Source organism: Neomonachus schauinslandi, chromosome 12, assembly GCF_002201575.2.
Source record: "Neomonachus schauinslandi chromosome 12, ASM220157v2, whole genome shotgun sequence".
Taxonomy (NCBI): domain Eukaryota; kingdom Metazoa; phylum Chordata; class Mammalia; order Carnivora; family Phocidae; genus Neomonachus; species Neomonachus schauinslandi.
In genome coordinates, this window is record NC_058414.1 from 90,220,046 (window position 1) to 90,243,412 (window position 23,367).

Consider the following 23,367-nt stretch of genomic DNA (forward strand, 5'->3'; position numbering starts at 1 on the left):
GCCCTCGCTCCAGTGCGGGGAGGACGATCTGCGAGGGCTCTGATGGGGCAGAGTGTCAGGGGTGCTCACTGAAGGCACTGGCACCTCCGGGTTGTCGGGGGCAGACACACGGGAGCCCAAGGCTGAGGAAGGCAGGGCGTCAGTCAGTGCTTTGCCAGATCCCAGCAGGCATTCTGGTATTTTTGTGGCTGGAGTCTGGGGTCTCACACGAACAAGAGTCATCTCTTCTTCAAAGAGGTGGTCACACCCCACAATGAAAATCAGGCAGTATCTTTTTGGCACTATTGGTAGAAACGAGCCTGCTTGTCCCAGCCACGATCCTAAAATAATTTCCTATGGCAGTAAACAGGAGGGAGGGAGGGATGCCGGGCTCCCCTCTTCAGGGGGGCATGGAATGGAGGGGAAGGTGCTCTCTCACCGCAGGTGGAAATCCCAGGCTGTCCTCCCATCCAAAGCCACGACCGCTTGCCCATGTCTTTATCCAGATCAAAGGCAAAAAGGAAAAGCTTATGACAGAGGTGGTTTGGGGATGGGAAAGCAGAGTGAAGAGAAAGAGGGAGGTGGAGACAGCCTCTTTAGAAGGTGGCGTTCACTCTTCTGTCGAGTTCTACAACTTTTAGTGTCTCGTTCCCCTCCAGTTTGGCGCTGACCCTGGAAAGATACCAAAAGGAAAGAGTCTTAGCCACCAACTGACAACTATGATTCTCACGCTTGGGAGTACAATACCATCATTCCATGACTGCAACCTTGTCAACTTTGTGGGTGGGCCCAAGCGGGTTCTTGTTCTAATTGCTTTAACTGAATGTATCTACAGAGGATGGTTAGCCTTATGCTAGACTCTGGAAAGAAGAGAATAAAAGGATAAAGCCTGATCCCCGGTCTAGAATACTAATCATTCAGATAAATTAAAAAAAAAAAAAAAAAAGCTAAGTTGAAATAACACTAAACATATAACAGAAAATAAACATGTTATTAAATTGTGTAACAGCCTAGAAAGTCTCTAGGCACTCAGAGGGCTGAGGGCTTTGGTGTCAGGGAGACATCCCAAAACAAGTGAGGGTTTCAATGGGTCCCTGAACAGTTGAGCCAAGAGGGGAGAGGACTTGTGGCATGAGCCACGTAACCAAGCAGCTGAGTCTTCCATAGCTCCCAGTGGCACTTCTACAAATTTCTCTATAATGGAAATAATAATGCCTAGCCTCTTAAAGTATTTAAAAGGATTTATATATCACATTTGCATAGCTGCCAGTAAAAGTCCAATATGCGTGTATTATGTAAACATATAAAAGTACATGTAATTATGAACCTTCCCCACAGCTTTAGGGGAAAAAAGCTGCAGAATTTGAAGTAGAATCTTCAAGTGGGCGCACCTGCATTGGAATAGCATCATTTCTGGGAAGCACAGGGGTGAGTTCAGCGAGATCCCCACCCACGCCAATGCATTGCCAGGGGTGTGCACGCAGACCCTCCTTCCTGTGCTATTTGGCATTTTCAGGAACCACCCCCCCCCCCCCCAGCACAATAACAATATCTGGCCATCCTATAAGCCTTTATGTTTCCCAAAAGACTTTCCCCACTAACGATCTAAAAGAAACAACTCACGGAGAATTGGAACCCAGTGTTACTTTCAATATAGAAACATGTCTATGCACAGTGCCTCTCGAATGACGTCCCTCAATGTAAATATGTAATTATAATTAATACATGTTTATTTACATAAAATCATAAAACTCTATATTGGCAAACAGCATAACATATATGTATCTCTAGTTGGAAGGAAGGTAGGGCAGGTGTCCTAAGGCTGCATCTGCATGGCAAGCACACTGCTAAGGCCGTGCTGCATGGTTACCTACGAGGCTTTGAGGGGAGGAAGGAGGGAGTCAAGCCCTTTGCCCACTTCTTGGAGCCACCACCTCTCCAGTGACAAAGCAGACATGGGGGCAGCTCATCCTAGATCTCCCCCACCCCCCGTCTCTGCTAAGGGCAGCTGTTAGCAAGTAGTAGACTCTCCAGAGTCCCAGGGTCCCAGAAATAGGTCCTGAAAGAGCCCAGGGGCTGGACTGGGCCTATGGGAAAGTCTACACCCTACATTCCAGGTTGCTGACTCACAACCCATCATCAGTGCATTAGGGGAGTTGCATCTGTGTGTACTTGACTCACAAGTGCTGCTGTAGCTCCAACAGCACTGATTTCTCCAGGCTGGTCTCATTGGAGATAATGAAATGGGGGAGATCCACATCAGGCCTGGTCTCCAACCCTGATGCCCTGAGCAGAGAGGACCCTCTGTCCCAATGCCCAAGCTCCCCAGCTGAGGCTGGGCTGGACGGCTCCTCCAGGGGAGAATGTTCCTCGTAGATCAGCAGATTCCTGGATTTCACTGAGGACAGAGCAAAGTAACAGGTGTTAGGGAAAGACCATAGGGTTTATCCCATCCCCTCACTCAACGCCCAGGGCTGGGAGCAGATGAGAATTTGTGGGTTCTTTTGCCCAGAACTGAGGGTGCCAGCTGGAGTTGGCTTTCCATAAAGGCTTCAGGGTTTCAGAGTTGTGTGCATTGAAAAATTATACCAATTATACAGTGCTGGAAGAACAATAGAAAAGCAAATAAACATGAAGCAAACTGCCACCCCCACTGCTTTGAAAATAAAACTCCCCTCCTTGCCCACCCAAAACCATCTGGGGGAAACAATTCATGAAGAATGGGAGTCAAATGCTTGGAGAGGTCCAGACCAGCTAAAATAAGAAACATTTCCAATGAGTTGGTCTTGCATGGAGAGAAGGTACAAGGGCAGAAAATGGCATTTTCATTTAGAAACCGAAGAGAAGCCACAAAGCCAAAGCCATAAATCAAATGAGAGAGACAGTTTCTTTGTTTTATAGGATAGTTGCAGAGCTAGATGGCTCTGCAGCAATTTTCTACAACATAGAAACTCTACTCTCATTGGCTTCCATTTAAATTTACAGATCCATTCCCTTATGGAAAAAAAAGAATTTCCCAAGAGATCACTGAAATTATGTGGTTGAAATGCTAGCATTTCTGTCATAAACCTGGCAGAGATATAACCACCTGGTGAAGACCAGAGACCTTTCAGAACTGCAAAACTGTGCCTACCCCGAATCTGGTACCCCCAACTTCACACTTGTTCTTATTAGTGTATATGTGTATTCATGTATATATTATGATCCCCACAGGCCACTTCATTATTTCCTACATACTTAAAAGGGACCATTGATCTAGGTGAGGTTATCACACCTCTAACACTTGAATCTCTAAATTCTCTAGATCTTGGTCATAATGTGTTGTAAGACAGATTCATTTCACGAATTCTTACTATGGTAACATATAATTCCACTGAGTGCAAGTAGAAAATGTCACGGAAAGCTTAATGCCCCCCTCCATCTACTCCCCTCCCTGACCAAATCCACATCCCTCCCCCTTATCAGAGCTCAAAAGGAGACCTCAGAATTTGCCAGGGAACATAGTCTAGAGCAAGAGTTTGGAAACTGTACTCTTCTCTAGAGAATTCCCAGTGGTGCCTCAGGCCAGTGGGTGAGGGGTACAAGAAGGGGCCCAGACGCCTAGGAACCAGACCCCCCCCCGTGTCCTTCTTCCCTCCCTTCAATAGAGAAGCTACACTTTTACCACTTTTTAAAGATAAGACTTTCTCAGAAGGCTTCCTTCAGAAAGTTGAGCTTTCAGAAAGCTCCAGAGAACTGAAACAAAATGCTTTAGAAGTTGCCGAGTGCTGTCTTACCGACAGAGGCTGTATACGGCTCCTGCACAGAATGCTGGCTGGGCAGAGCCATCTTGGTGGCAGAAGGATAGGGCCCGTAGCCCTGAAAGAAGCTGCCAAATGCAACAGCAAAGCATAGCACAACCACCTGCAGGGGGAGGAGAGAGCACAGGGAGCTGTCAGTTCCACGATCCACAGAGCAAACCTCTAGCCCTACAACACCCAGACTCCCCTTCATCAGGCCAGACTGCACCAACAGGTCAACCCCTGTAACATCAGAGCAAAGGAACTGCCTCAGAGTGAGCTTCATCGCTCCTCCAACCCCATTTGGACATGGCAAATTGGGGAGAGACTGGAGACTTGGGAGAGGGAGGGCAGGGCACTTGCAGCACTGTCCCTTTGGGAAACTCACCATGAGGCACGTGCCAGTCTGCGTGCCCGCCAACTTGCAGGTGCGCGAAACCTTGCCCATCACCAAAGTCTGAAGCTTCTGTAGTTGCTGCAGGAGAGTTCTGCAAACACAGCAAATCAAAGCCATGAGGAGAGTCTGAATCAGGAGAGAGTGCTTTCAGGTGACGTCTGCCCCCGTGTCCCGGGGAAGCTGCTGTAGCTTCGTGTCTGAATTTGAACACACAGAGCCGAGGGAAAGTCTTGTTTGGAGGGAGATACGGACACCAGTGCCTTCGAGCACCAGTGGTGCAGAGCTCCCCAGAGTTTGGAATGAGCCCCCCCACTTTAATAGCCTGTCCAGTTCTTGTGCTGTTCTGAGTAAGAGGCAAATGCCCCGAATTATCCCTGACATGCTGGGACTTATCTGTCAGCCACCGAGACAAAACAAAACAAAACAAAACAAAAAACAAAAAGAACAATTCGATGGGCGGGTGATGGTGGTACCAGGAGAACTCATTTACCTACGTACGAGAAGGGAAACGCTGACGAAGACGTAACAAAGAAGAAAAGCAGAGAACTGAAGGAATGGCCAGAGGTGGTGGCTGTCATTGGAAATGGTGGAAGTATCCGTGAGCCACAGTCACTCAGATGGCAAACTTGAGGAGAAAGAGAGCAAGAACAAGAATGGCAGGGGAGGCAAACAGCCAGGGGCACCTCACACCCGTGGTCTTTGTAGGCTCACGGCATCTCTACAATCAGAAATGAAGCCAAAATATGACAGAGCAAAGAAGTCTGCTCAACTGGACGCATGCTCAGAGCCAGGGATCTCGGAAACCATCCTCCCTTATAGACTCTGATCTTTCTCCAGGAAGAGGCAGGGAGCAGGAGCAAAAAAGAGTTGTTCTCTCCCTAAAATTGGACAACTGTGCATACCCTTAAAAGGGAAGGGTTTGGGATGAGAATCCTATATTCTGGTCTGTGTGACATCAGGTCACAGAGAGAGCAGATGGTGACATTCTTTGCAAATTCTGAACACTGCAAGCCGCAGAAAAGGATCTTACAACACAGCCTCCTGAATCAGAGCCTCTGGGATAAATCCGTGTGAGCAGCCTAGAGCTGAAGCTCCTCTTCGTCTCACTCCTTTCCCCAAGCCCCATGCACATGGCAAAGTGGAACGATTTTATAAGCAGATGCTTTTTCTTGAGTCTTAGAAATTTTCAAAAAATTCATGCTGTGATGTCACATCAGAAAGCCAGACAAGCTCATTGGGAAACATCAGCAAATCACTCATTTGCAGAATTCTGGGCTCTCCCAGAGAACCTGCCTCTAGACACAATCTACCTCCTGAAGAGCTTTCAAGTACTAGAAGGACTAGCTAGTCTTTCCAGAGTTTGCAGCTTCCACCCTGACAAGCGCCAATGACACGAGTTCTCCTGGGGGTTAAGCCAAGCAGGGACAGGTTGGCCATAGGATGACACTGCTGTCAGCAGCTAGCTGGCTAAGAGTGGGGACGGAATTGGGGCAGCCCACAGCACTTGGGGCAGAAGCCTTCTGAACTCAAAAAACAAAACAAAACAAAACAAAACCCAAAAAACCAAAACAACAACAACAACAAAACCAATACTGTGTGGTCCTGGTAAACTTAAGCAAAACAAAATCATTCATCCCATTAATCAATATCATTAATTTAAATTCTATTAATATGGAGGTCTTTTTAGTACCTCGTACATTTTTTTTTTTTTTTTTTTTTTATTTATTAAAGATTTTTATTTATTTATTTGAGACAGAGAGAATGAGAGAGAGAGAGAGAGCACATGAGAAGGAGGAGGGTCAGAGGGAGAAGCAGGCTCCCTGCCGAGCAGGGAGCCCGATGCGGGACTCGATCCCGGGACTCCAGGATCATGACCTGAGCCGAAGGCAGTCGCTTAACCAACTGAGCCACCCAGGCGCCCCCCTCGTACATTTTTTTGTTCATTGTTATCTAGAAGTATAATCACAGTTGTTTGGACCTGGTTTCTGTATATTCAGGCAACATGTTCTTTAAAAGGTTCTGTATGTTACTCAAGGCTGAGAAATACTGATAGCATGATTATTTTAAATTCCTCTTGCAGAGAGCCTGTCATCTGTGACAATATGGATGATGAACCTGGAGGGCATTACACTAAGTGAAATAAGCCAAATAGAGAAAGAAAAACACCATATGGTATCACTTATATATGGAACCTTAAAAAAAAAAAAATTATTTTTTTTTAAGTTGAACTCAAGAGTAGAAAAGTAGTTGCCCAGGGCTGGGGGTTGGGAGAAATAGGGAGAGGCCAGTAAAAGAATACAAACTTTTAGCCATAAGATAAATAAGGTCGCAGGATCTAACATACAACATAGTAACTCTACTCTGTCACGCTGTATGGGATGATTGAAATTTGCTAAGAGAGTTGAACTAAAATGCACTCACTAGAAAATTAAAAACAAAAAAAGGTAAACATGTGAGGTGATGGATGCATTAATTACTATGAGGATTACTTTCACAATGTATGCGTATATCAAATCATCATGTATGCTTTAAATATCTAACAATTTTGTCAATTATACCTCAATAAAGCTGAGAAAAAAGGGAAAAAAAGAGATCATATAATTCAGCAAGCTTTTTCCCCCAGCTCTTTTGAAGAGCACTCCATTCTCAGCTGCTAGCATAGCTGTCTTTCCAAAACTGGGCGCTAAGTGACCTAATGCACACCCACTTCCTGGGTGAGCATTCATTCTCACAGTGCTAATATGTGGTTGGCAGTAGCTTACATTTTATTGACCACCATCTGTGGTGCTGGCCCCGAAGCCTTCACTGGGTTCTCTCTGCTGTATTTTGGGATTCCTAGAACAGATACAGGTGAGCCCACAGATAAGACCTGTACTTGACCATAGGGCACAAACCCTTTTCTCTCATATTCTGGCCTCCTTCTGTGGTACTGATTCATGTTTTTGTTGCCTGCTAGACTATGGAAAGGGGCCTCCCAGTTTCCTTGCTTGCTGCTGAGGAACCATGTCTTGAAGCTGGCAGCCTGAGGTGCTCAAGCTCAGCTGTGCTCTGTGCAGCTTTCCAGATGTTACCAAAGCCATTTCCCTTTGCTCCCAAGTCCTAAGGTGATTTTAAAGTGAAACCAAATTCCCTATTTTACCAACCAACCTTATTCACCCACGACCATCCCACACATCCTTCCTGCCTGTTCCCTGCTCCTTGCTCCATCTTTAGAGTGTGAAACACCAAGAAAACCAAATCCACAAATTACTTGGAATCACGCCTCCCTTCAAATTTATGGTTGCGAAAACTAGCCCTGGTACCCCCTTCCCTAGGCTGAAGAGTCTCCCAGGAGGCTCCATTGTGCCCCCCGAAAGCAGACCTCTAATAGACCAGACACACCTAAACACCAGCGGCAGGATGTCTTAGCCTCAGGTTGGGACCCCTAACTATGGAGGCAAAGTGCTACAAGTTTGGAAGAAGGGCCATTGAAGTCTGGCTGGGTGAGCAGGGAAGGCTTGACGTTTTCCAGTTGTATGGCAGTTTACTTGGCATTCAGCAGCACATCTCCAAACTCAAGATAATTACATTCTGAATCCACTGCAAATGTAAATAGTTGTTTAATGGTCCCTGATTTCTAACAGTTTATAATCCCACTCTTTGAGATGAGCAAACATGTAGTTTTAAAATAGATTTTTTTTTTTTAGCTTGAAATGTTGGTTGAAAGCAACAGTGATTGATCATATGCTATTTGCTGCTTCTCCTCCTCGGATCAGTGAAGGTGAACTGAGCTGATGGTGCAAATGATGACACTCTGAAGCCCATCCATCAGCAACTCCGAGTGATTTCACCCAAGGGAAGTGATTGAGCTCGTCCAGCCCAAATCTAAACAGATTTCTATGATCCAATCAAGTCTGGGAAATTCATATATATTCATTCATGCAACAGAAACACTCATTTTTGTCATAAGGAAAGGAAATTAACAGTGACTGAGCACCCACTGATTGAGTTCTAGGAACTCCATATATTGAGATACCAAACAACTGTCAGAAGTTGAAGACCTCACCTGTAAACTAAAACCTGATTCTGTAGTTCATGGACTTTCCAATGCATGACAACATGCTACCCTCGTTGATAACCTAATAAAATCAATAACCTAAATACCTCTTAGTTAGGTAGATTTTTCTTAAACCCAGGGACGTTGACATCATATCAACAACAGCCCAATGAAGAGATACGTCCACCATTAGATAAGACAAGGTTACTATGGGGGTGCCTGGGTGGCTCAGTTGGTTAAGAGTCTGATTCTTGATTTCAGCTCAGGTCATGATCTCAGGGTCGTGAGATCGAGCCCCACATCGGGCTCCATGCTGGGCATGAAGCCTGCTAAAGATTCTCTCTCTCTGCCTCTCCCTCTGCCCCTCCCCCCATACACTCACTCTGGAGCTCTCTCTAAAAGAAAAAAAAAGAAAAGGTTACTATCAACAGGGGCCAAGCCACAGATGGCAGAGCCACAATAAAAATCAGTCCAATGGCAATGAGATACATACTAACAAAGTCTCCGTGACAATGATACAAATAAAACAAGGGCACATGAACATCTCCTGGCACATCTCCGGCCATACCAAAGATACAATGCCAAGTGAGAGGTAAAAGAATCAAGGGTGCTCCCTGCCCTATGTCAGGTGTCTGGAAGTCAAACCTGGGCTTTGTTCAGTAAAATGGAAACTACAAGACCTGTCCCTCTGTGAGACACTGGAAGAGTAGATGAGATGGCGTTAGGATTGGTGCGTCTGCATTGGAACAGGGGATTGGCTGAGTTTAGATCTTGGTACCACTGCTGCATACCTTTGATAAAGTTATCTGGGTCCTAAGTTTAGGTGGCTAATCAAAGTGAATTCCTGTGACCTCATCAGCTAACAAAAGAATGAGAGAATCCCCCCTCCTGGAGTACTCTGGGTTTCTTAAAGCAAAGACACCTTTCAAGAGTGCTTGCTGTCCCTTCCCACTGATGACTGATGAAGCCAGCCCTTTACAGGGAAGCCTGGGGCCTCCTAACTGAAACAGTGGTCTGAGATGGTGTGGGATTCTCCCCGATGCCCCTGGGACAGATGCCACAGCCCGCAGCACTGGGAGCGTGGATAACAGCTCTTACCCTGCTTGCACGAAGGGCTGGCTGAAGGAAAGGCAGCCATCAGATGAAATGGAAGAATCATTTTAAAGCCAAAGCTATAAAAAGCCAACCATAGGACAGACCCAACAGTGCATTCAAAGCCCAGGATAAACTTTTCCTTTATTACTGCATTTTAAATCATCAGTGACCGTGGCTAATTACGGCTTAATGAATTCTTGGGCTTCCGGGAGCAAGGTCTCAATTTAGAGAAAGGAGTACTCATAGCAAACATTTATCTGGGCCAAAAGATTTTTCACAACCTGTTAAACTGGAGTATTCAACTCTTGACTGGAAATGTGGATTTTGTCCTGTGGTGAGATGTACAGATAAACTTAGTGGCTGTCCTCACGCAGGTCCTAGCAAAAGAGCAGCCAAAGGTGGCGGCTGGCCTTGCCCAGCAAAAAGCATCACCCTGTATCACGGGAGGCGGATCAAGGGAAATGAGGCAAAACATTCAAAAGCAGCCAGGAGGGCGAGACCTACTCTTAAAACAACTAGGAAATATATCACCAGCCTCATGGTTTTCTTTGTCTTTCATTTAACTTTGTATTCTACTGTTTCCTTTATTTATGTATTTATTTTTAAAGATTTTATTTATTTTTTGACAGAGAGAGACACAGAGAGAGAGGGAACACAAGCAGGGGGAGGGGGAGAGGGAGAAGCAGGCTTCCCGCGGAGCAGGGAGCCCGATGCGGGGCTCGATCCTAGGACCCTGGGATCATGACCTGAGCCGAAGGCAGACGCTTAACTGACTGAGCCACCCAGGTGCCCCTGTTTCCTTTATTTATGAGAGACAGAGAGGGAGAGGGAGAGAGAGAGAGAGGAAATGGTCATATAGTTACCGCATGTTATACATGGAACATTAGGTACCTGATTTCCCATTGGAGTGACAAATCAGAACCCAGGAAAAAGAATAAACTGGGGTTTCCCAATTACTTGCTGTACCAGAAGCTCCAAACCAGGACCTCTTGATAGATGTACTTTCCATCAAATCTTGTCACACACCTTACTGAGAAATGGAAGTAGCTGGGCTACGCTGTGTGTGTGTGTGCACACGAGTGTGTGTATAGAAACCACTCTCTGGATAAGTCAGCCTCCTACAGAGATGCAGGACCTTTTCTCACCTTCTTATGGAACTATCAGAGTAGTATTTTCCAACTTCCCAATCATGAACCATTAGTGGGTTGTACAAACACTTGGGTTGCCAGGGGTGAATTTTTTAACGAAACAATCAACTGGAACACACGGTTATCAGAGGATATAATTCATGGTAAATATGCATTCAGTTGTGAAGCACTCATACTAGTTACGCATGTGGTGTATTCGTTCCCGTGGGATGTCTGGGTCACTACATAAAATGCAAAATGATTACAATCAAAAAGCTTACCTAGTGCACACATGCAAAATAATTATATATAGGTGCATATCAGGTGGCTTCATGATGGAAGAGCCGAGCATCCGTGTCCTTCTGAAGAAAAAAATCCCACACGAATCCCTCCCCAACCCCACGCCCAGCCCGGTCTTTTAGAGATATGGTCTCTAAGTTTCTGAGGGTTAGGAGGAGGGTGTCCAAAAGCTAAACCATCGACCTCAAAGTCCTGGGGTGGATTTGGAGAGGTGCTGAGATACAGTGGAACACAATTTAAAGTTCCACAGGCTGCATAACAAGATGTAAGGAGACTCGTGAACCATCTCCCAAGACTTTTAAATACTGAAACGTGACATATGCAAATAAATGATAGTCACAAGGTGCTAAAACCCTAAACTTTGAATAATATTTATTTATGATCTTTTACTTAAGCTTTGAGGGCTGTTCATGGGGCTTTGGCCTAAGTGCAGGGGTGAAAACAAACAAGGATGCATTTTCTCCTTCCTCTTCCTGTGTAATTGCTGTATCACAAAGGGTTTGTTTTGCAGGGACCAGAGGAGACTTCTGAAATATTCTATTACCAGGACCAGGAACAAGAGAGCTCTAGAATGTTTTCTGGGGCTGTGGAATGGCTGACTTGACCACAAAATTATACTGCAATCCCTTCCAGGCTCTCTGGGGAACTCTGTCTGGTCCCCAAAGATCCACTGGAGTTTGAAATATTTTCACCTGAAAAGAAAGCTTACACTCCTCACACAACCAGAAGTAACAGATAATGGAGAAATGAAAGCAAACTGAAGCAAGATCAAGGTCTGCAGGGGGCTAAGTTGCGTCGTTCACTGGTACTCCAGTGGCCTCTCCGGGTACAGCAGTAGGTGGGATCAGCAGTGACAGTCAATCTACAGAGAACAGGGGAACCCAGGGAAGAGGGTAATAGTGTGTAGTGCAAACGGGCACAGCCGTAGGGGCCAAGTAAACACATGAGGAGAGGCGGGACACAGTGAAAGCCCAGCGCACTTAGCTGGAAAGACCTGTCCCAGGAACTGTGTGTAGGTTCCAAGAACAAGACAAGTGGAGTTAGACAGAGAGGATTATAGCTGAGAGGCCCTGATACGCCATGCAGGATTTCAGGCACATGGCAGCCAAGGTTCAAACTCCTGACACACCCCATCAGCTTTGGGGGTGCCCCCCTGGTGGCTTGGTCTATCCTTCCGAGAAGAGACTTGGGGTAGAGACCCACACAAGCCCTGGAGATGGGCCAAGGCCCTTGGGGCAGGGAATTCCACAATCCCAGGTACCAGGGTAGGGTCTGAAGGGGTAGAGTGAGAGCTCCACATGCAAACTTCGCCTTGGACCTGCTGACTACTCTTTCCATGGAGAGACGTGTGGCTAGAGGTGAGCCAGAGTGGGGTCCTCGAAAACGCAAGGCCCTCCTATTCAGGTTGAAGTTAGCCCCGTGCTGATGAAAGGCAGTGGTCCTTGAAAGAGAAAGGGGCACAGCAGAAGAAAAATCAAGGTATGCACCAATTTAAAACTTAAAGTGGCTGAGGTCTAGTCCCTGTTCTACGTCTAGATGTTTGGATGACCTGAACCTCACTGCACCTCAGTCTCCTCTTCTATAAAATGAAGTGAGTAGAAGTCAAATCAGGCGGTCTCTGCTAACACACAATTCAGGTCTAAGCTCCCACACACGGCTCCACACATCAGGGTGGGAGGAGAGGACCTGCGGCTCACAGCCCTACAGAGGCAACAGAGCAAAATACGAAAACGAGAGGAGCCACCTGAACCACCAACACCAGAACTGCTGGGCTGAGCAGTGTGTGTCACCTGCGCAGGATTTCTCTGGAATGGGACGAGGGTAGGGCTGTCCAGAGAGCCTGCAGCTTAGAGGGGTGAGTGATGAGCGTGGGAAAGCACTATCGTCCAGCAGCCACGTGCGCGCGTATGCGCGCGCGCGCGTGCGCACACACACACACACACACACACACACGGGCCTCGCCCAGACTTTGTAAGTGAAAATGTATTTCCTGATTGAGCCCAGGAAGACAGGCCCCCTGGGAAACTGTCTCTCTCTCTCATCCCACACATTTCCTGATGGCACGCAATTAGGGGATCACCTTAGCAGAGCGAGTGTGAAGGTGCTTTCACACTGCTTGGCTCTGCTCCGAGAGGCTCCCGGGTAAGGCTGCAGAAGTGTTAAGAGCATTTCTTCATTTTCTTTCCTGTCCTCATCCCCTTCCAGCTTCCTGAGTGCAAAAAAAAAGGGGGGTCTTTACACCCAGAAACCAACAATACGCTATGCTAGGCGGTGGCTGCTAAGTCAGGACTGACTCAGAATTAGAGTGCTCATTTTCATCTAGAGAGGCAGAAAAGTCCTTCGTGGGGTGTAACACAGAAGTGGTAAAATGTAAAAATAGTCTTCCTTTAATTTGGTCAGCGAGGAAATATCGCCTCACTTTTCCCACCATGTCATGTCATATGACATTATGGTGCCCAAGGTCTCCCACCCCACCCTAGCGACACAGGATCCTGTTCATGACCAGCTATTCTGTGTCTGTCCAGCTACCGCCGAAGGACAATAATCCAAGAAGCATGGCCAGGAACACAAACACAGGTGTGTGTTCATTAGGCCCAGCCCTGTACTGAGTTCAAACACCGCATCACTGACGCAGTGTTATGTGAGCAGAGGGACCCAAAGTCTCCCCTGCCACATGCCCAAACCACCAACTCCTCATGACAGGTGTAGGGCGGGAGACTGCCAAGGTTACACTGCAGTCCCGGCGGTGGGTGCCGTGTCCTCTGAGCAGGGGGAGGCCCTCGAGGAGGGGAAGACGCCGGAGGGAATGCAGACCCACCTTCCCTGTCCCAACAAGAACAGCACTGTTTGCATTTCTTGACCTCTCCGGCTAAAACACATTAAAAATTACTTAGAAGTTATAACCCCAGGAGTCCCCTGATAAGGTTATCTGTGGGAAGACTACAGATCGGTCGCCTGTTAGCCACCACAGAAGAAGGGCTGTCTGCCCGGAGAGGTGAGTTGTGAAGGAGGAGAGCACACACAGGCCAGGCAGGGGACAGAGCAGGATGCCAACAGTATGAGGTAGGTTGTTGCTTCAGTGGAGGTTCCAATAGGCTAAATGCTGGAAAAAATTTCCACACAGTCCGTGAAGAAGAAAAGAAGAAAATCATCATTGACTCCCAGGGAAGAACATGAGATATGCTGACCCCAAGCTCGAATATACCATATGTTCCCATAACACATATTCTATAATAACCAATATCACTGAAATCACTATGGCCATTATTTAAAAAGATAAAAATAGGGGCGTCTGGGTGGCTCAGCCGGTTAAGCGTCTGCCTTCAGCTCAGGTCATGGTCCCAGGGTCCTGGGATCGAGCCCCGCATCGGGCTCCCTGCTCTGCGGGAAGCCTGCTTCTCCCTCTCCCACTCCCCCTGCTTGTGTTCCCTCTCTCACTGTGTCTCTCTCTGTCAAATAAATAAACAAAAAATCTTTAAAAAAAAAAAAAGATAAAAATAATTGGCAAAACACATTGTTGTTACACAGGATCAGATGTACCTTATGTCAGTGTTCCTCACGTGATAGCTCTTTATCAGATTCTGATAGAAATAAGGATTCTATAGAAATACACTGATATGAAAATATGTCCAGTGCATTCTTTTAAACGGAAAAAGTTCTTAACAAAAGAGGATGTGTATATGTATAAATACGTATGTATGAAATATTACAAAATATGAACATCTCTGGGTGAAAAGACTGCAATTTTTTTTTCTTTTTTAACTGTAGTTTCTGATTTTTTCTGCAATGAGGAATATATTACACGTGTGGGGTTTCTTTTTTTTAAGTTTAAAAAATATGGGGGCGCCTGGGTTGCTCAGTTGGTTAAGCGTCTGCCTTTGGCTCAAGTGGTGATCTCAGGGTCCTGGGATCGAGCCCCTGCTCAGGGTGAGTCTGCTTCTCCCTCTCCCTCTTTTTTAAAAAATATGATACAGCATGGTCAGCCTGGAGAGGGGAGGAGAGGCCTTTCCCAGGAGAGGCGGGGAAGCAGAGCACTTCTAATCACAAGCGGCCGGCTCCCCCAAGCACAGCCCATACTGCGCCTCTGCTGCCCCCGTGTGATTGAGAGAAGACCTGGCACCCAGAGCCCCGAGACAAGGAGGAATCAGGACCAAACTCCAAGGTTATCTTGAATAAATTCCTCTTTCCCTTTTCACCAATTCATGGTGTAGATTTGTCCCACTCGTGAACATGGGGCACGGGGCTTCTGCAACAGCAAGCGCTAGGACGGGCATTCAGGATGCTAACAAGATGGACACAGACTCTGGTAGGGCTTCAGAACCCAGAGATCCACTAGGGCAGGAGTGAAGTTGGAGGTAAGAAGGGTCAAAGCCTCGGGAGACTACTGACTACAGGGAACCATGAAACCAGAATCCTAAAGCGGTACTGGAAACCGCCTCCTTTACTGCAGGGGATTAAGGTGAGAGCGCCTCAGGCTGGTGGCGTTTACTTCTTCTGCCATCTGTCAGCGGAGCACCTGACCTGCTATTTGAGCATATACATTCCCAGAAATGCAGAGGGAAGCCCAGTGGGGTTAATATGTCCAATGTTCCCACTGATGGTAGTTTTAACTTATGAGAAGAAAAGCCTGCTGCCTGAGCATCAAACCATGAAGATGGAAGCCAAACTTAATGTTATTATCAAATGACAGCCAAATATATTTAACCTGATCCCTTAACAACTGCAAAATCATTATTAGGCATTAATGCTAAGCCTTAAAATGATTAAGTAATATTTTTCTTACCTAAAAGTCTATTTTTCTGGGCTTGCATTGTTGGATCTATAACAACTAAGGGGAACAGGATCCCCTGACTAATGAACATTTTAATTTTTAAAGCATAAGTAGGCACTGTGTATACACACACACACACACACACACACACACAAATTCTGGATTAAACTCCCCAACTCTTAACCCTATACCTTACCCCCTTTTTCTTAACCGTATACTTCAACCCCATAACTTGTGTGTTACCCAGGATAATGCTCAATATGTTTCTCCTATATTGAGGCTCCAGAGCCAGACTGCCTGCATTCAAATGCAGCTCTAGCATTTACTGTGTGACCTTGGGCAACTCACGTAACCATTCTGAGCCTCAGTGATCTCCTCTATATAATGGGGATATTAACAGGACCACCTCATAGGGCTGTTGGAAGGTTAAAGGAGTTAATATCTGTGATGTACTAAAAACAATACCAGGCAAGAAAGTGCTAGAAGAGCCCATTAACTCACTCTGTCCTATAATTACTTTTTAAAATGGGTTTGAAATGTCATTAATTTTTATAAGCAGTAATTTAAAAAGCAAACCTAGTCTCTTTTCTTTTCATGAATAAACACCATTTGTTACTAAAACTGGGTGACGATGAAGAGGCCAGTCCCTCCCTGTCCACCTCTAAAGTTGAATGTCATTTTCAGGAGAATCAGACTTACCATCCTTACTCTCCTCCAAGCTTCCTGCCATGTATTTTAGGAAAAGTAAAGAACATGCATGTGCGTGTGCGTGTGAGTGCGTGCATGTGCAAGTGCACGTGTGTGGCAGGAACAGGTGGGTGGAATATGGCCGTCCCGAGCACCTTCCCACAACTATGCTTTCAGTGTGATCTCCTCCACTTTCCTCCCGCTCTGGTCCTGGATCTGCACCCCCTTTTCCCCCACCTTCCATTAGGCAGTTTGAACAGCTCCTTACTCCAGTGACACTCACCTGTTGGTGTTCTCCAGAACCTCTACCTTCTTCCGAAGCTCCAAGTTCTCAGTTGAACAAGACTCCACCCTACAGAGGAGCAAGAGAGAAGAAAATTAGTTGTATCACTTGAGCAAATGCAAAGCCAGGAGCTAGGGTGGAGGCAGGTGGGGTTTGGAGAAGGAGGACTGGGCATCAGCTACTCTAGGGAAATGAGGGACAGAGCCTGGCCAGCCTGAGTTGGGAAGAAAGGTAAGAAGACAAAAGAAAAAGAGAGAGAGAGAGAGATGAGTAACACATGCCTCAGGACCAGAAAATAAATAGGGATGGTACAAAATGTAAAGTCCTTCCAGGGTGTTCCAACCTCAATTTCTTTCACCTCATCCCTATTGCTCTCAATGCCCATCATTCATCTCCCCTATACTACAGGGGCCTGGATGCTGCTGGCTGTAGTCTTGGCCAGAAGGACTGATAGGAAGCCAAGGGGCTTGGGACAGACAAGAGGGGAGGACAAAAACCCAGCACCTCAAGCCAAGGAATCCAGCTGCAGGAGCATGCAAGCCCCCAAGACCATCTTGACCCTGAAGCCTACAGAAGATAATGGAACAGAATGGGACTACTTCATGCTCAATTACCAATACCTAAACTAGGATGTAGAGACATGAACTTTCAGTAGGAATGTCAACAACCAGCAAGGATCCACTCCTCTCCCCAGACACACGGGAAGATTCATTTCTGGGTTGGGGGCCTCATTTCCATCTTAAATGATATTTGTTGGCCAGCCAGAGAACTATATTCTAAGGCTAATACAAAACTGCATTTCATTCATGTTTTTCTAATAGCCCTCTTGATGTTTTGGACTATTCAGAAGAACAAAAGCTGCCTTCGAGTGTTTTGTGGGAAGTCGCTGGCCTGCAGCATGAATTATAGTGGACGGAATGTATAGAACACCAGCCCGACTCACTGTACTGCCTACACTCCTTCTCTAGGGTGTGAGGGATTAATTAGCACTGCTCCCTTCGGCTGAAACAGTGCCTCTCCTCTGAGCAGAGTTCCAGGAACAGGAACGAATGTTACTATTTGCACTTGTTTGAAAGGAAGCCTTCGAGGACTTACTCTGGTTAGAAATGGTGTGGTACCAATGCCTGCTAAGAAAGAGTGTATTTTTTACTTAAGGCCATACTTATAAGGCCTCCCCCTCTAAAAACCACTAGGTGGCAGGCAAAACATAGCTGATGAACCAACGAGCTTTAATGGTGGCCAGAATGAACTTCATCTACTTCTGGAAAACAGAAGCTTCGCGCACTCCCGTTTCCCTATGCAGACTACCCAATAAACACACCCAGTTTCGCAGGAGCCTTACTTTTTCTCCAAGCTGTCCATGTATTCTTTCTTCTTTCTCCTACTTTCCTGGGCAGAAATCTGAGAAAGAAGGGGAGAAAAAAGGATTAACTTCCTGCCATCTCCATAGGTCAGTTATGTGTACGTGGAAGAGAGGAGTCTGTTAGCACACAAATCACCAGGGTCCTGCTCATTTCTGTGGCCACTCTTCATTTAGATAACCTGCTGGCTCATCTGTGAGTCACCTCTTCTGACCTCCTTGGTTCCAACCAGCCTGTGTGGTCACTAGTTCACCAAACTGGGCCCCGCGTGGGAAGCATGGCAGGCCTGAGTCAGAACAGAACACGTGGGTCACGAACCATCTGTGTGGTCTTAGATAAATGATTTCAACTCTGTGGCCTCAGTTGGCTCAACTATAACTTATACACAGAGACGGTTGGGCTTGGTCAGACATAAGCCCCCTACTGGTTCTGCACATGGACCAAAAGTGGTAACTGGACTCTCTTTTTCTTTCTTTCTCTGCCTCCTGCCTTCTGGCCTGTCTGTGCCCTAGCCATGCCCCTCGGCCTCACCAGTCCTGATTTGCAGTGTAGGGACCTAGGGCTAGGAGACTCCTGAATCCAGGTATACAACAATAGACTACAGAATTTTTTTTTTTAATCAAAAACCTAGTAAAGAAAAAAATTAAACACCCATAATGCATTTATATCTCTTTATAAATTATGTACATGCCCACTAGAAGGAAATATTGTGTACATCATAAAACAGAAACTTAAAAGGCTGAGATAAAAAAAATTAATGGGAGTTCTAATGTTTTCCTGTCAGCCCTGAATGGATCCCCTTGGGCACCAAGGAGTATGCACACCCAGTTTGGGATCCACTGACCCAGAGGATGGGCAGAGGGACTGGAGGAACAGTCACCACTGAGGGGAAGGGCAAAGCTGAGCTTTGTCCCCCTACCCCCACCCCCATGAGATTGGCCAGTGTTGGCCACCGGGAAGAGGGGGAATGGGGGCATGAAGGCTTAATTCTGGTCATGGTCTCTGCTCATAGAAGCACCTAGATTTGAAGGGCTCACCTTGTTCTTGATTTTCCTCCGAATTTTCTTTAGAGCCTTCTCCTCTGATTTTGTTAGAGGCAATTTGGTGGGGATGGGATAGCCCTCGGCGATCAGGGTCCTTTTCTCCTCTTCTGTCAGGACCAGTGGGCCTGATCCTTGCAGTTTCTGTGCAGATCAAGGGGCAGAAAAAGGGTCAAAGCAGAACAACTGGGCATACTCAAGAAACTTGCAAATGTGGGGCGCCTGGGTGGCTCAGTCGTTAAGCGTCTGCCTTCAGCTCAGGTCATGATCCCAGGGTCCTGGGATCAAGCCCTGCATCGGACTCCCTGTTCCGCGGGAAGCCTGCTTCTCCCTCTCCCACTCCCCCTGCTTGTGTTCCCTCTCTCGCTGTCTCTCTCTCTGTCAAATAAATAAATTTTTTAAAAATCTAAAAAAAAAAAAAAAGAAACTTGCAAACGTCTGAGAGAAAAGGATGCTCGTCTGCTTCTGGTGAGAGATGAGTAGTTTGAAGGGGAAGCAAAGACGGAGAACACACTCTCATGTGAAGGTTACAACCCAAGGATTATCATTCAAGGGAAAGGGTGAAGAAACCTCCACCCATCCGTTCCCAGAAGGTACCCCACTGGCTAAAACATCAAAAGTAACATTACAGGATTCATTTCCCACATCTCTTGAGATTTCATGGCCTTGGAGTGATGGAGGATTCACTTGGAGCTCTGATGATGAAAGAGTTTTCTTGTTCTCCCAAAAACACAATTTTTCCAAGATGCTCTCCACACACCAGGGGTCACTTCTTGTCCCCCACTGAGAGCTAAGGGGCCAGGGCTCCCAGAAATACACCTACAGGCACATCCGATGGAAGTCTCTGGCTTGGGACAGTCTCAGATTGTCCATCATCAGTGAAGAAGAGGACTGTAGCTCATCTCATCCAGGCCATAATAGAATAATGTGTTTATACATAGTCAAAGAAGCTGAGCGCTGACTACATTTGAGCCCCACATTAAATGTCATGGAACACTCAAAACAAACTGCATTTCTCAAGTCATAACTTGTAATCAAGATTGAGACTGAATTAATACACATGAAAGGCTGAGGACAATTAAATGCTACACTGTAATATCAACTCAAGGTGCATTCACAATCTGGGGAAAGAGACACATGAGTGTCTCTTTGGGTAGGAGAGGACACTTGCATTGGGCCTTTTGAAAGGAAGGGGATGATTTACATAGAGAGAGGAGGGCATTCCAAGCCAAAGGCCATATTCTGAAAAGCACTCGAAGATGCTACTCTGTCTAGAATGGATAAGAAGTTCTTGAAAGAGGGAAGGGTCAAGGCACCTAGTACTGAGCAGAGGTATTCAGATTTGATACCAAGAGCTAATTGAGAAATACAAAGAACACACTATGGGGGTGTGACATTGGGAGGATTTCTTAACATGGCCACAGATCCAGAACTCTGGGACACACTGACTTTAAATCATCAAAATTATATTAATTGATAGATGGTTCTTATAGAATTTTTAAATATTCAAATTTTCTCTATGTGATATAAATTCAATAAGGTTGATAATAATTTTATGATTTTTCAAATTTCACAGAGATCAATGAACTCTTCAGAACAGTAAAATGTTAATTATCTGTCCCTATTTTTATTTGGAAAAAGGTGCCCTTAAGGATGACTCATGCTTTCTAACTTGAGTCTCTGGATTGGGAGTCGTACCACAGGAAAAAAGGGTTAAACTATATTTCTGAGCTTTCAACAACAAAACATTTAATCTCAAAGTTTTGAGTTCATCAAAGATTGTTTATTTGAAAAACAAGTTATTTCCTATTGTAGGCCATAGGATCATCTAAATTGATGGTAAGTATTTGGGACGTGATTTTGAGGAGGAAGGCAACACAACATTTTTACCCCTCATGTTTCTGGCTGTGTAAAATAAAACATACAAATAATAATTGGAATGTGCACAGGAAAAGGAAGAGGATTGTGTTAAGCATGGTGAGATTATAGGCAGGTCTTAAAATAATGTTCTTTAAGATGGCTAGCACCCTGTTTTAGCAATTAAACCTAAGACCTCTTTACAAGAACAAAAGTCAAGTGGCCTTGAAGGGCACCCACTCCTAGTGAAGTTCCAAGTGACCAAAGGGAAAGGGTTTGAGCCCCGAGCTGCCCGCGGAATACTCACGTGAGGCGCCGTGAGGAGAGGAGAGCTGGACAGGGCCGAGGGGGCCCGCGCCACGGCTCTGGAGGGGCTGTGGGTCTGAGGCAGGCTGAAGGGGTGCAGGCGCGGGTTGGGGCTCAGGCTGCCCTCCGAGTCACTGCTGTGGCTGCTGGGAGGGGTGGGAGGTAAGTGCAAGTGTTCCACGGAGGCTGAGGGAAAGAAAGTGGATTTCATCCATCAGACAGCAGCGAAGCAGGACTCAGGGGCGGTTAAACAGCTGGACGTCCACATGGCCGAACTCAGGTCAGCCGAACAAAGGGATGAAGATTCTGCATGTGCTGATATGTAAAGATCTCCAACAGATATTGTTGGGGGGGGGGGGCGGCATCAAGGTGCAGAACCGTGTATAAAGTAGCCCTCCTTTTGTAGGAAAGAGGAGCGGAGGCAAATATAGACTCATATTTGCTTGTCTCTGCATAAAGAAATACTGGGAAATATATAAGAAATTAATAAAATTGGGGTGCCTGGGTGGCTCAGTTGGTTAAGCGTCCGCCTTTGGCTCAGGTCATGATCTCAGAGTCCTGGGATCGAGTCCCATATCGGGGTCCCTGCTCAGCGAGAAGTCTGCTTCTCCCTCTCCCACTCCCCCTGCTTGTGTTCCCTCTCTCGCTGTGTCTCTGTCTGATAAATAAATAAATAAATAAATAAATAAAATCTTTAAAAAAAGAAAAAGAAAAAACAAATTAATAAAATCATGATGTCTTGGGGGCAGGGGAAATTAGGGTAGACTGTGGTAGTGCCTGCATAACTTCTCATTGTATTCACTTCATATCATTTATATTGTTTGACTTGTAAACCATGTTAATGGATTAGGTACTTAAAAAAAATTAGCAAAACTTGGGGCCCAAGAGCATTTCCAATGGTTACTTTGAGAAAAGCTCATTTGTTTCTGAAGGAATGTGCATGGTAGGGCCCGCAGGCAAGACACCAGACATTCTTCCTTCAGAAAATTCTAAATCCATCTGTAGATAGGTAGGCAGACACTGGAAAAGAAGTAAGTGCGTGTGTGTGTATGTGTGCGTGTGCGCGTGCTGGTGGCCTTGCTGCTCCCCGGTCCCCTGGCCTCCCCTCAGGGAGTCACAGACACGCCGTGTCTGCTGGAAGCCGGGAGCCGCAGTCGGTGTTATCAATCACACATCCCCAGGGCAGCAGGGATGGGCTCCAGTAGGGAGAATCCACTCTGAGCTCAACCTTTTTGACAAAAGAGCTCTCCTTTTTCTGGTCTCCTTTCTATTCCCGCTAAACCGAAATGCCTTGAGCGCCAGCCACTGATACTGAGCCCAGGGGCATAACCTTGGGTAAGCCTTTCACCCCACACCCCCAAGGGGCCCCCAAGACAACCGAGCCCTTTAGCATGGAAGCTGCAGCTCGGCCGGAGGAGTGCTTGGGGCCACAGAAAGGCTTCGACCTCTTCTTCTCTCCTGTAACCAGAGACTGCCCGAGGAGGGAAGGGTCTTCTGAGGCACAAGTGACCTACCAGATCCCACCCAGAGCTGCCTTTGCAGGTGACAAGCAACGACCAGGTGGCTCTCTCTTGAAATCCCTGAATATCCGAGGTAATGAGTAACATGTCTTCCAGCCGCCCCCCCCCCCCCCCCCGGCTATTCACAGCACACAGCTCTTTCTTCTCTTATTCTCTTCCTCTTTTTCTAACATAGTACCTTTCACTAGATGCTTCCCTTTTTCTCTGACAAAGTCTTGCCAAAGAGCTCCCTGGGTTTTTTAGAGTCTGTGGGTACTCCGCAAGCTAACGAATATTCTAAAAAATCCTTGTATCTCTAGTGCCAACATTCCTGCCAACGGTTCCTGGGGCCTCAAATATGTGCCCCCCCAGAACGGAGTCCTGAGAGTGTTAACCAAGTAGCAAAGTATCAAAGTCTCTCCCTGAGCTCCCATTGGTGGAATGTTCCTAACCCCTTCTGGTTTGGCACTGCCAATTTGAATACACTTTTGCTCAAATAAACTCCTAAAGATTTTAATATGCCTCAGTTTATCTTTTAACAATGGTGGGAAAAAAAACAAAAAAACAACCAAACCCAAGAGCAAAACCTATTAGGGGCTCCCGTTGTCTGCCACACTGTGCTGTTATATTCTGGAGAACTAGCCAAGTGTACCTAGGGCTTACTTGTCCCTTTCACTTAGCACCATCCAAATTATTCTAATACTTTTCTCCTTTCCAAGCAGAAGGTGCTCCACAAAAAAAACCAGACACGGCATGATGGGAGAAGTGAGGGAAACTCGAATCCCCTCTTTCCTGCTTATTAAGAGCTACTGAGCTGGCTCTAGGTGCCTCGGTATCAGATTTCTAAATA

General features: G+C 46.2%; 1 protein-coding gene across 1 annotated transcript in view; it reads right to left on the reverse strand.

The window, feature by feature from the left end:
• Positions 1-342: 342 nt before the first annotated feature.
• Positions 343-23,367, reverse strand: part of CREB3L2 (cAMP responsive element binding protein 3 like 2) — a 102,481-nt gene continuing 79,456 nt past the window's right edge. The window contains exons 5-12 of the mRNA XM_021692912.2: positions 21,020-21,204; positions 18,853-18,999; positions 17,797-17,855; positions 16,455-16,523; positions 4,147-4,246; positions 3,756-3,882; positions 2,161-2,377; positions 343-651 (exon numbers count right to left, since the gene is read on the reverse strand). Coding sequence (XP_021548587.1) covers positions 576-651; positions 2,161-2,377; positions 3,756-3,882; positions 4,147-4,246; positions 16,455-16,523; positions 17,797-17,855; positions 18,853-18,999; positions 21,020-21,204 — 980 coding nt within the window. The 3' untranslated portion in view covers positions 343-575. The remainder of the gene's footprint in view (positions 652-2,160; positions 2,378-3,755; positions 3,883-4,146; positions 4,247-16,454; positions 16,524-17,796; positions 17,856-18,852; positions 19,000-21,019; positions 21,205-23,367) is intronic.